This window comes from Stegostoma tigrinum, chromosome 16, assembly GCF_030684315.1.
Source record: "Stegostoma tigrinum isolate sSteTig4 chromosome 16, sSteTig4.hap1, whole genome shotgun sequence".
In the NCBI taxonomy this organism is placed as follows: Eukaryota; Metazoa; Chordata; class Chondrichthyes; order Orectolobiformes; family Stegostomatidae; genus Stegostoma; species Stegostoma tigrinum.
In genome coordinates, this window is record NC_081369.1 from 16,864,746 (window position 1) to 16,878,896 (window position 14,151).

The window sequence follows — 14,151 nt, forward strand, 5'->3', positions numbered from 1 at the left end:
TTCTTGATGTCTTGATACAGATAGCAACTTCTACCTGAACTCGAAGAGCATCAGTGATGAATTTGATTCTTACCTCATTTGCTATCTGCACTAATTAGTTTTCTAGCCTGGGCTTCAGTATTACAGTCAGGGCTGAAATCCTTTGCCTGGTTCTTTTTTTGTAGCTCACTAGTGCTGAAGCCAATTCCTCTCACCAATCCTTGCTGAGATAATTTGATGGTTGAGGTCTTCCAATCTTCGAATTCTCAGTGTTGAGATGTATGACCAAAGATACACATTAGAACCAGTGAAAGCCCCAACATGCTGATCTCTATGAATATTGAGCAAGAGGTCTGAACTTCTGATGGGCAAGTCTCCTAATCCAGAGGGATGCTCTGATTCTGAGTTACTTGGAGATTTCAGTAATTCTGCATTGTTCACTTACATAGCTACCCAGGAAATGTTCGACAGAAAAATCCTACTTTAATTCCTGGGCAACTACATGACTGACCCCCCACATTGTCTTGTTGACAAACTCTTGACTGCGCCCCTCCCCATCCAACCTGACCAACCTCCATCACCTGACTAGCCCAACCGTGCCGTGATCTGACCAACTCCTACCCTGGCTCCCCCTCCCAATCAGGCCTGAATACCACCTAGCTTCTCACTCACTCCACCTTACCCACCCTACCCATCTCAACCATTTGTTAATTGACTCCTTCACATCAGCTGCCTACTCACTGATATTCACACTAGTTATTTAAACTTACCACAAGGCAGCTAGCTAGTGTTGTTAAATAAGGAATCCCGTTCTTCTGCACTGATTCTCCTTGCAGATGTCTGTGTGAATTTCTCTGCTGAGGGACTTGTCTATATCAGAAATTTAAACATAACCGAGAAAGTGCACAATTGACTGACTGATCAGTGATGGATGCAATTACTATTATTTTAATCGGAAGGTTTGAGCCAAAATGCCACATCTAGCATCTTCCCAATGTTATGGCTTAACTCTAGAGCAGCTGATACATTTACCCACTTAACTAGACATGAGACTGAGCAGTAGTCCAGAGCTGAGGTAATGCTTTACTGAAACATGTGGTAGTTAAGGTCCACTGTTTGGGGATGACAGGACTTCAGGTAAAATTTACAATCAGCTGTGTGTGCATGTGAATGAATGGATTTTAGATTTTTCCTTATTTAACACTAAAATACAGTCCATTTGAGCTGCTAAACTTTCTTTCTTCCATTGCTCCTAGTGCCAGTTTTTGTAGAAGTCGACTCGGAAGATGAAGAAAAGGATAAATCTGTGAAGATGAAAGAACAGGAGGATGATGAGGGCATCACTTTTATGGCAAGAACAGTGAATGAGAATTTACAAGAAAGAAAAATTTCAGGTACAAAATGGATTTGCAAAGCAAATTGAATATCTCAGTCTAGATCATTATCAGGAGTCAGAGAAAGCATCAGGGAAGCTGTAAATGGCTGAAGTATTCAGCAAGGATTGGGGTGGTGGAGCTCCTACCAAAACAAACAGGAAGAGGGAGTGCACCAATTTGGACTGCCACAAGGGTGGTGGGCAGGTTGGCAAATGTGGCAGATGGGGGAAGAAAGAGATTAAACTCAAAGGAAACTGAAGGTTTTATTGAGGAGCCAATGGGATTACTCAAGCGTTCCCTACATGGCCTCTAGAGTTGCTGGAATTTGCATTTACTATGAAGACAACAGCTCCTGATTCCTTTTATTGCCAGGCTTTCTGATCCCTGGAAAAATAGTGAATTTTGAAACATGTTCCTAGATTGACAGTGGGCACCCAATTTAAACATGTCCTACCTGTCAAAGCCACAGCATTCATATTCACCGCCATAAAATGTGGCACTCCATGCTTGGGCAGTATGGGAGCACATTCCCTTTATTTTATTTTCCGTGTTACTTACCCTGTGATTTCCCTTACGCTACAGTTTTTTTATCCCTTGTGGGCATGTGATGTAAAGACCTCGTTATTAGCAAGTGTGATTTCTGCTACTAATGAATTAAAGAGTCAAATTTGTCCAAAATAATGATTGGGGAGATTTATGTTAAGCGCCCACACTGAGCATTCAGATCATCTCCAAGAATAATGTGGTTACTATATCAATAACTGAAAACACTTGCTAAGAGAGAATAGTTGAAGTCACTATTTGTATGTCTGCAAAGATTTTGTTGCCATGCTTAAGATTTTCCAATTTTCCCCCAGAATGGGGACAGGGGGTATTTCTAATTGCACTGTGTAATTCAAAATAAATACACAAGATTTTGTTGCACCATGCGTACAGAAAAAAAAAACTTCACCAAGATTTGTTTCAGAATAACCGTAAAAATGTTGAAAAAGTGCCAGTTGCCCTTTCTTCTAAATTCCATTCCCAAAAATATAAGTTTTTTTTAAATTTTTGAATTGTCAATTGTCCTCTACCGTCCAATTATCTTCATGTTTGAAGTTGAACCACATGGTTCATAAACACAACTTAGAAACAGTAGAGTTCCTCATATTTGGTCATTTCCTCATTAAGTTCTGTTTTCCCAGTGGTGGTAACTAAATACAGTGCTACTGCTGAAGCTTCCAACAGCTGAAGGCAGCAGCAAATTACTTTTTCAAAAGTTTCCAATTCTTGTATTAACAGGTCTAAACAAAACTGCACAATGGGCTCACACTGGTGGCCTAGTGAAAGGTGATACCAACATTGTATTTGAATTCTGTCTTTCCCTCTATCTTTGCAACTGAGAGCAGAAACAACACAATTACAAATCATTTGAATCTGCAGTAAAGTTGCTCAATGCTCTGTACCTCCTATATCACTACTGGCAATTAATCTTCCAATGTTTGTTTTATTTTGAATTGAGAAATAAGCAATCTCATATTTTGCCTCTCCATCTTCTTTTTTCTGGTGTTGTGAAACTCTTTTGAGGATAATTCAGTCTTGTTTCAGTCACTAGCCACACCAGTGATGGCAATGAATCGGAGGTTTTCAAGAAGGAACCCCCTTGGAAATATCAGAATGATGAACCCATCCTATCACAGAGTGCTCAACTCGTGCGACCCAGCCTCGTTCATCTTCACAAGATAAGAAGTAATTCAACAGATTCACAATTGTCCACTGAAGCAAAAGAGCAACAGTCAGCAGACCAACAGTAAATAATGCAATTATGAATTATTTTCCCCTGCTAAGGCTCAACTATCTTCACCTCCTTCGTTTTCTGCAATCTGGAGCTCCTTCTGCTTTTCTTCCTTAATTATCTTTTGTGGAGCAGCAAAAATATGATACATTCTAAGACATTTCAATTACACTCTATACTCCATTTAAAAAATAGAATATTTTACTACTTAATTTCCAATGGTTGCAATTTTTTTAAAATCAGGCTATTGCATGAAAAAAGCAACCTGAACTACAAAACAGAACTACAAAACAGATTAAGTTGAAAACTATGCATTTGGATTCTTTGAATATCCTGCTAGTGGTGTAAAATTTGCAAAATAAACATTGTTATTTTCACAACAAGCTAATTATACCAAACTGAAGACTTTGCTAGACTTGTTAGTCGTCAGTGGGAAGTATGTATTCAGTTTTTCATTCTGCTTTTTAAAACAGTTGCATTTTAAATACACAATGAGATTTAATCATAGACTGAGGCGAAAGTTACACACCCACATTTGGACTAATACAAACTATTTTTGCGTGCATATTGGCCCAAAACGCAGAGATATATTTTGGACTTTGGGCCCAGGTCTGGCACTGAATAGCGCCTGCAGCAGGCCATCTTATGCCCCTTTGAGTACAAACCAGTAGCTGTATAACTGAAGTACAGTATAAAGTTGTAATTTTAAAGTGTTGTTGTTGTATACAATCATCTTAATGTAGGAGAAGAAACTGGATTTACAAGTGCACACATTGACAAACACCTTTGAGGCAGTGAAAATATTTCCACTTCAGCCCACTGAGGTATGAAATATTGCTGTGAACAGGGATTCTCGTGACAATTTTGAGGTCAGATGTGAGCAGCAGCACTGAGGGCGAAGAATCGTGCCAGTTGGAAATGAAAGGGTGAACAATGGGAGGGTGTGTGAAAGGTGTCAGCATCAACTTGGGATTGAAGGGTGGGAAAGGATGGGCAATGCATAGGAGAACCAGGGAAAGGAAAGAAATGCTGAATATGTCACTATGAACCAGGAAGGAAGTGTTGCGTATGGGGTAAAAATGCCTGTATGACTAAAGAGAAAGGCAGAGATGAGGGGTGCATTTGTTAACTGAGGAGGGTAAGACCATATTGTTGAGATGCTTATAGGGTTGCCAGATGCTGTTGATCCCTTTACCTACAATGAAGCCCTGAGGAAGAACAGCACAGGAAATGACCAGGGGAAGACTCCAGGTGACCCCATGTTCAGTCCTTCCTGTAGGCTGCTTTGGTGATGATGGAAAAGATTCGCTTCCCCAGAAATGGGAGGAAGAGATGGGCCTTGTAGATTCCAGCAAAAATGGACAGAGTTCACAGAGGAGGTCATTAAAGATGGGATGGTTCCTGGAACTTGGCAGCAGTGTGGCAATAGGGTGAATGCCTGTCTGTTTTCTGCCAAGATGAGTCCACCAGACTAAGCTTAGCATACAGCCTTACAAGTCACTTGGCGTCCATGTGAGTTTGGTATAAAGGATATGCCCAGCCATGGCAGTAGCTAGGCAGCAGCATTGCCTGGTAGAGGCATTGCAACCTGTCTGTGGAATGCCATGGTGCCTGTGAGTTGACTCTTGCACGGCCTCATGTCACAGACATTGGATGCCTACTACCTACCTTTAGGCTCAGTTCAGCCTCTACCATGGCACATGTATTGGTGACCACCTCCCTGAGAGATACAGCCTTTTACTGACACTACTGCTGTAACAGTTGCAGGAAGCTGAACTTCCAATGGTAGGTGCTGTCTGCTGGCTAATCTCATCTGTCCACACGACATGGATCACATGCCCTCTGGTTACCATTGGCTGGGCCAGCAGTTATGGCCCATTCCCAATTTTCCTTCAGAGCAAATGAGCAGTGATCTTGAAACATTGTCGGAACCGTGTTTTTGGCACACCCACAGTGCTGTCAGGAATGGAGTACCAGGAGTTTGACTCAGCAAAACTGAAGGAATAGCAACACATTTCCAAGTCAGGATGGTGTGTGGCTTGAAGGGGAACTTGCAGGTGGTGGAAGTGTTCCTGTGTGTCTACTGCCCTTGTGGGTGATATGGGCTGGGTGTTTGGAGGGTGCTAAGGAAGCATTCTTCCCAGAAGTTGAAACTTCTGTTGGTCCTCAGATTGCTGTAGTCTTAGTGCCTTTGGTCTCTGATGCTCCTGAGAAATCCCAAATATGGAGTTAATGCAACCCAGTCTAAATTGATGCCCTCAGTTGCCAGGATCTCTCATCCTGCTGTATTTATACCATTGCTGCTTTTTAGTTGGCATTGAAGTAGAATGTCTCTGACGTGTTGTAGGTTTGTCCCTACTCCTGACTGCCAGTGCTAGTGCTCACACTCTTTGGCCAAGGCATGCATTATGCTGCCATCTGGAGTCTTCCAGTCTGTCACAGTGCTTGTAAAACATGGTTCACGAGCTCCTTTTTGAGTTAGAAGCTTTTTCAAAGATTTTCGTCACTGTTTGATGGTTTCCTAGGTTAATTTGGATGCTGTTGGTCACAGAAACTGCTCAGATCTAAATCTCTTAATTGTCCCGGAATTTCAGGTGAGAATCCTCAGTATTGTGTTGGAACAGGAAGTTCCACCTGCAGGATAGACTGAATGATCAGCCATGAGCTTCAATTGAGGCAAGCAGAACGAAACAGTTCAAAGAGATCTGCTGGAGCAGGGGTTTCAGAAAGTATTTGAGGATAGCCTCTGTCTTGGTGAATCGGGAAAGAAAGTTGGAGGTAGAGGGAGCCTCGATGAAAGGAATTTCAGGATAGTGTGACTGTTCACAAACTTCTTGATGAAGTGACTGTCTAATGCATGCAAATAAATCCAAATCTCATTCATTTTCCAGTAATTTTATTCAGAATTGATGCATAATTTGTTAAACTAAAAGAACAGTTTATATTGAAGCAGAGGTGCCTTGTCTATTCTGGGAACTGATGAGTGTAATAGACTGAATGGGTAATTGTTAACTAATGTCTAGTTTTTCCTTTAACGTAGCAATAATGAGATATTTCATTTGAAGCTAAAAGAAGTTCCAGTGCAGAGGTATACAAGCTCAAAGTGAAGCTATAACTAATTAATTTGTGGCTTGTTTAATCCAGTTTTTGAAGCTTGTCAGTTATTTTCACAAAGCTTAAATAAGGGTTCCCTCAAAGCTGTTGTGGGAATTCAATTAGAGGGTTTGAAGGTTTTTTTTCTACCTTTCTCAGCCTCCAGTAATTCGGCCCTTGGTGTGTTTTCTATTATATCAATTGTAATAAGTAGCTTTTAAATTTTCATGATGGCAGGTCAGCTCAGCAAAGTAGAGTGTACATGCTACAGTATGTGTGAAGTCATGAACACACCATATATCACAGATGAACAAATCTACAGTAAGTGAGTAATAGTGAAGTGGGATTCCATAGTTAGCATTTTTGTGATTGCTGAATTGACTCCGGGATGGTATATTGCTGCCTGATGCCAAGGTAAAAGATTTGTCCAAGGGACATTCATCTGGGAAACAGTGATCTGCCAGAGACCATGGTCGATGCCAATGACTTGGGAAGGCATGGGCACAAGATCCTGAAAGTAGATTTCACAGAAATAGGTAGGATATTTAAAGGCAGAAACTCTAAAGCAGTAGCCTCAGCATTATTCCCAGTCCCATGTGCTAGCAAGTATAGGAATAGGAGAAGCTGATGTCATAGGTTGGGCTTCAGAATTCTGGGGCATTAGCCTAGGTTTTGGGAAGGTTGGATCTGCACATGCTGTGCAGTTTACACCTGATTGGGACCAGGATAAATTTCTTTCCAGGGTGATTTGCTGTACTGTAGGAGAGGGTTGGAGAACATGTTAATTGAAGCAAAGGAAGAAGTAGTAAGGGTGCTGGCAATAATTTTCAATTCCACTCTCGCCTCAGAAAAGGTGCCAGAGGACTGGGGAACAGCCAATGTAGTACTCCTATCCAATGAGACAGCAACGGATAAACCAGGAAACTACAAGCCAGTCAGTCCAACCCAAGTGGTGGGGAAACTATTGGAAGTAATTCTGAGGGACAGAATTAATTTGCATTTGGAGAGGCAGGGATTAATCAAGAATAGTCAGTTTGGTTTTCTTAAGGGCTGGTCATGTCTGACCAACTTGATTGAATTTTTTCAAGAGGTAACCAGATGTACAGAGAGAATACATCATTTTTTAATATAAGAAAGCAACATTTGCCAGGGAACATCTCTGTAGTTTCACAAGAAATGTGCTTGCCAATGTAAGTCTTGAGAAGATGGGGGAGAAGCAGCATTTGGAAAAAATAACAAGAGTTTCCTGTTTGTTCCTTTTGATATCACCATTGCAGATGTTGCCAAATGGTTTCTCACAACATTAAAACATTTCCTTGTGGAAAGCAGAACTATGTGCATGGTCTACAAGGAGGCTGTCAATTGCAATTTCAGATAGGAGAAATCAGTTTTAACAACTCTACATCTGTACTGCAATCTTAAGCTATTCATTTTCCTCAACTCATCATCAAGATCTTATTGTAAATCTTCCTTCAGAGTGTGAGTGCTTGTTCAAACAATGGGCCAGAATTTGCTGAGGCATTTTGCTCACCCTCCAACTTGCAAAATGTTTTGGAAATTTCTTAAGCTACAAGCAAATGACTGAAAACTGGGACCTCCCAGGTACTGGTGAATCGCAGGCCCAATGGTCTTACCTCTTTCACCAACTAGATACAATCATGAGAAAGAAATAAAGGAATGACAAACAAGCAAATAAGTTGAATTACAATCAAATTAGATTAAAAGGAAAGAGAAATAAAGACAGATTAAGAGAAAGGAAGTGTAAAAGTGAAAACACGATGTTTTAAAAACCACTAACAACAAATTGCCCCTTACAGGAATGGACTGCACACTCCAGTGTTCCTTTCTGATCAGCATTGGTTGAACAGTATTCTTCTATTTCAGCTGTTCATTCAGCACTTTAAACATGAAGGAATTCTGCTGCAAGTTGCCATGCTAGCAAGTATAGTGTCGCCAATAAAGGCCAACCAGCAGTGTCTTCTCTTACCCCCCAGAATGGGCATATTGCAAAGTTCAGCAGATTGATTATTCAGCTGATTAGTCATGTCATAAACATTTCTTCCCTGGTTGCAAAGTCCTGGAATGGGAATTGACTACAGAACACTACCCAGTAGTGACACAAACCCTAACATTAAAAGGGTTAATTTGTGCAGTTAATTTGATAATAAATGCACAAAGCACATGCTTCAAACCCAAGCTGAGTCAAGTTGCTGTTTTCTGTGAGACTAACAGTGGAGCAGCACAAATTGGACATAAGCTTATAGAGATTGCAGAACAGTTTACACAAAAATGACAATATATATTAAATCCACTGTTATTTTGCTATTAACGCAGCCGATGTATTACAAAATTTTCAGTTTATATTTTTTGAACTTATTCACGTTTCTGAAACTCTTCGGTATTGCTAACAACCCAACTGTTTTATTCTCTTCTATTATCTTATATCAGTGTTGATCTGTCTGGAGACTCCTACTTGTTGAATATTTATTTTTTCCATGTTGACTTGTATTCCAAAACTATTACTTTTCATCATATTAATGCCTTTACAACAGATCTTTACCAGTTTTACTGTCAGTGGCATTTTATTTATTTTGACAAAAAACTTTTATAGTAAAATTTCATTTTTTTAAGAATGCCAGTCAGAACCATTTTTAATGTCAGCACATATTTTATATCCACAGGTAATTTGGAATATCCTCAAAGCCCGAGCATTATCCCACCATCACCTACTTCTGCCGAAAAAGAGCTTCCCTGGAAAGGTGATCAGGGTGAGCTTACAGCCTGTGTGTCTTCAGAAACCAACAAGATTGTACCAATTGATTTGCAGTATGCTTGGAAGCATAGCATGGACAGCCTGGTTTCACCAACTGTATCTGACGCAGTGTTTCAGCCAAAGACCTCGAACTTTATGCTGGATGAACACACATCGGCTGCCCTGTTAGTGCCACAACGTCCCATCCATTTCCAGTTTCCTGAAGCTTGTACAGCTGCTGACGACACCGTGGAGTCTATTCAGCAGCAGGAGCTGCAGCCCCTTATGTCTGCTGAAGGTGACAGCAGACAGGTTCCAGCTGCTGGCTTAGTGAATACCAGGTGGCCTGCACCATTCCACAGACCGTCTTATGTCTCAGCTCTGAAATCTTTGGTTGCCTCAACGCAATGTAACATGAAACAATCTGAGAAGTCTGGTAATGTACAGACAAACCTCTAATCTTAATTAATTTAAAAAACATGAATTAAGATGAGCCATGATATTATAGTTTTGTAAATCACTTAATTTTATGTCATGAAAATATCAGAAAATCTTAATTATATAGTGGTTTTTAGAGAAGTATAATTGGCTATGTTTAGCAAAGGAATGTGTACAGTATTCTGTTCTACTTGTGTGATCAACATTGTTCCCAACATTAATAAGTAAATTAAAATGTTTGATACAATCACTGCTAAGGTTGGAATGTTGGGAATTCCTTTGCATGGTTGCCCTGAATGCAGAATTGAGTTTGTTTCCAATGCATTCCTATTATGGGCAGACAAGAGCGTGAATTGTCAGGCAATAAGACAGTGACAGGATGGAGTAAGCAAGAAACAGAACGTGATTAACTATTTAATGATACAGTAAGGAAAAATACTGCAGATATTGGAAATCTGAAATAAAAACAGACAGTGTTAGAGGAATTCAGCATGATTGAAAGCATCTGTGGAGAGAGAAACAGAGTTAATATTTTGAGTCCAATATGACTCTTCATCAGAACTGGAAGTCTCCGAAGCAATGGAAGGCCTGTTGAGTTTCTCCAGCATTTTCTGTAACAATCTGGGGGAGTTAGCTCATCACTCTAAATGTATCACCCAAGGATGACTAACATGTAAAATCACTTTTTGAGGGAAGCATTTCTATAAAAATTAAGAACATTGTAACAGAAAGTTAATTGTCCGTCCACCATTGTATTAAATACATTTTTGCAATGGGCAATTTGAAAGTGGTTTATGAGGCAAAACTATAAAAAAGTCATGTTGCATTTTAAGATTTGTATATAATCAAAGAGGATCCCACATTAAACTTTGTGGCTACAAAATTCAGTTTCCTCTGAAGACAAAAATCACAAAACACAATCAATCCACAGTCATTGCCTCCAATTTCAGTTTATTTAAATGATTGTGGTGTGCAGTGTGCACCAAGCAGATAGTTGTGCAGTTGGGCAGCTAGGCAGGCCATGCAAAAATGTGAGAATCTCTCACAGTTTCAAACCAACCTGCACCTCATAAAGAGGAGATGTTTTGATTAAAGTACATGCTAGAATAAACATTTAAAGTGATTTCGATTTGAGGTCATCACAAGAATGGCATATTTTTACAGCAGAGTTCTTAAAATGTTCTGACACTGCACTGTAAAGCCTTGGTTGAAAAGAGAATGGGAGAGGTGACCCTTATCCACAGTGGTCCTAAAGGATACCACAAAAACTTATCAGAGTGGTGGGATTAGGTCATCATGCCAGTCAAAGACCTGAAGCTTTGGATGCAATGCCACTAAGAAGGTGAGTGAACTCACAGAAATGGTCCAAAACAATGACATATTTTCAATGCCACATCCCACCAACAATACTAAATGCGTAGAACTACAGATAGTTGTGTTGGAGGCTCCAATTTCTTTTAGACACAAGGCTGCTGATAAATCTTTTCACTCTTGTTGCCTACCATGGGCATATGTTAGAAAAATTTACAAGTTGATACACGGAATCTATTTGGCCACATTATATACGCATCTTCCTTGGCCTGGAATGGGACGTAACCTGGAGCTGCTGGCTCAGAAGCATTAACCATCACATCACAAAACATTCTTTATGAAGATTAGGTATAGAATAAAAGTTAATGTAAAAAGATTATGTATAAGGCTTTAAATCTCAATTTACATATGAGAGCTAGTCAGTGCAAAATTGAGAACACTCACTTTTACCATATTCCAGAAACTCCCACATTCCTTTTTTCTGTTGTATTGTATTGTGTTATATTCCTTATGTTATGTTGTAGCTCACGTAACAGGGTCTCTCAGTTATTCAATCAAACGGAGTTGGATTGTCTACATTTTTCCATTTGTGCTATTGTGAGCAATTAGTTTACTTTCTAGGACATCTATTTCTTTTGCAGGGAACTGCATTTCTTTAAGTATTGCTGTCTCACTGCATTTTATTCTCCAACACCAGTGTATCACAGAACAAGCTCTCTGAGTGTTTTTCCTGTGCCAATAACCAAAACAAATTGGAGGGTCAGAGCCACTGCAAAATAGTCTCATCTCCCCACTCTGACTCCTGCACAATTTAGCTGTCATTGCAAATTGGACTAAACTTAGGAAAATTTTGAATTGCATGGAGATATTTTTGTATTGAAATGGTGTAATGAAATTATTTTATTTATTTTAATATTAAACAACATAAGGTCATTACATAACGAGACAGTTTAAACTCAGGGTGGACAATTGTAAGTAGATTTATAAAAGCCACAATTGTACATCATTTCAAATAACTGATTTAATACTAATATTGAAGCAAATATTCATCAAGTTTTGCTTATGTTCTGTTTATAAAGTTTTAAGTCAACAATAGTGATGATAATTTCTAAATTATTTACTCTGTATAACAGAACAGGAGATTTCATGGTCTAATATAATGTGCAAAATGTAACATGGCAGACAAAATACTTCTTAAACTAAGAATAGTTTATTCCTTCTGTTATTTCAATAGGGTGTGTCTCCATGGAAATAAGCATATTTGGAACTAGAAAAACCTAATTCTTTTATAATTTACCAACTTCTTGACATGAAGTCTTCTTCCAATACTATCAAAGGAATACAATTTGTAACCTATTCATAAAATAAAAATCCTCACAAGCAATAATATATTGTGCGGAAATGAAATTAGAATGTGTAATTCAGTTTTATGTGTAATATACAGAAGAATTTCAATTCTACTTCCCACATCCATTAAGAGAAATTTTATATATTGGCGTGCACTCAAAAAGACAAAATCTAGTTCAAACAGTGTACATGGATTGCTAACATAGTTATGTGAAATTATTTATTGATATTGATGTAAAAAAAAGTGCCTTCATTTTGGAAGAGGTTGCATGGAATTTACTTCAAAACTGAATGTATTAATTAGTGGCTATGCCCTCAGTGAACTTGTGCATTAGTTAAACTTTCTTCTCAAAACCTATTTTCAGTATCTACTCTCGCTTGATTTTTGGTAAAACTGGTTTATTTGTTTAAATTGATAATGCGTCACTATTTTGTCACATCTAATGAAAAATAAGCTAACTTGATTTAAGAATAAATATGGTCATTGGTCAAAGTTTTGTTTCATGTTTTGGACTTGCATTAAGCTGCGATGCAGAAGCTCCAAGAGGCCGAAGAACAATTTGACAGTTTCTGTACTGATAGGCAAGTTTCACAAAATAATGGCAGTGCCTGTTTTGCTTGTCCTGATCTGCACCACTCTATCAGTGACAGCAGCATATGATGATTCTTATTTTTGTTTTATGTTATTTGTGGTGTTGATGTGATTAATAGTTTCATTTATGCTTTTGCACCTGAATGGAAACTGTCATTTGTATTGCAGTCAGCAGGAAATGAGAAGCATCCGCAACATAATCTACTCAATTAGCAGTGTCATGTCACAATACTGCACTATTCAGACACAAACAAAACAAGTTATGTTTACCACGTCTTACCTATTTACTGTGCTGCAAATGTTGATTGCAGTGAAGCAGTCTTCTGCCAGATCCTCCATACACTGAGTAGACAGACATATCAGTGAAGGCTCAGCTCCATCTCTATGCTGAGGTTTCTTGTTTAAGTAGCATGGCTATAGCTGGTTTCCTTTTTGGCAAACTTCTGTACATTTTCAGTCTGCACATATACATGTATGGAAAGGGGTTTGTGAGCATGCCTGTTTTCCATTTTTGCCTAACAAAATTGCACCCATGAACATAATTCCAGTGATTACAGTGTTAATAAGTATTCAAAGCATGCAAAAAAGTTCCAGGTAAGGCAAGTCCATCAAACCAAAAAGGTTCTGAAAACTTCATAGGAAAGTTTTAATCTGCTGTGGGGAAACTGAATTTTTGTTTCTTACTCAGTTACGTTTCCTTGCTCTTCCCACTAAAAGCTCTGGGCAGGCCTAAAAAAATCCACCCCTGTATCTGCACTATCAAACCCTGTTCCTTATGGAAATACTAGCTTTACATACCAACATTGCAAATTTATTTCAAAACTACCACAAGACTACATAATTTATTTATAAAGATAGTCTGCTAAAAAAAAGGTGCGGTTAATTGTCTCAACTGTTATGGTATTAAACAGGAATGCACCGATTAAAAACATTGCTAAATTACACATTCATAAAATAAATATGTGTACAAATTGTGCCAGCTGGCCACCAGTTATTTTCCTTAGACAAGCTTTCCTGCTTTGAGAAGAAATCTTGCAGCCATTTGTATTCGTTAATTTGGATGATTTTTCATTTCGGGAGAGATTATGGTTAATTAAGGTAAGGGACTCAACCATGGTAAGATGCACACTTGTAGCTCTGAGTAGTATAATTCTCAGGCATTAGAGCTACCAGAGTGAAGCTACCTTGTTTCACTGCCACAATACATCACCCCAATCTGAAAAGAGTTGCTTCTCCTGAACCAATATAGCAATTTCCTTTCTTGTAACAGCCATTACTGTGCAGTTCATTACCAAGTTGCTACATTAGCATTACTAAATGAGCAATTTTATGCTGGTAGATCATATTCAGCAAGATTCCAGTCAAGGGTGTACAATTTTATTCACTTAGTACCTACTTATCAGTTGAGTTAACTCCCATTTCAGTACTGGGACGCTTTTGAATCCAAGCTTTAGAATAAAAGGATCCAAATTATCAATCTTTTGTTCAA

At 38.8% G+C, this 14,151-nt stretch overlaps 1 protein-coding gene across 3 annotated transcripts in view; it reads left to right on the top strand.

The window, feature by feature from the left end:
* Nucleotides 1-12,509, top strand: part of slc9a5 (solute carrier family 9 member A5) — a 223,689-nt gene extending 211,180 nt beyond the window's left edge. The window contains exons 15-17 of one of the 3 annotated variants that reach the window (XM_048547227.2): nt 1,236-1,373; nt 2,943-3,083; nt 8,904-12,509. In XM_048547227.2, coding sequence (XP_048403184.2) covers nt 1,236-1,373; nt 2,943-3,083; nt 8,904-9,433 — 809 coding nt within the window. In that variant the 3' untranslated portion in view covers nt 9,434-12,509. Of the gene's footprint in view, nt 1-1,235; nt 1,374-2,942; nt 3,145-8,903 lie in introns of all 3 variants that reach the window. The other 2 variants (XM_048547229.2, XM_048547228.2) reach the window with 2 other exon arrangements.
* Nucleotides 12,510-14,151: the final 1,642 nt, after the last annotated feature.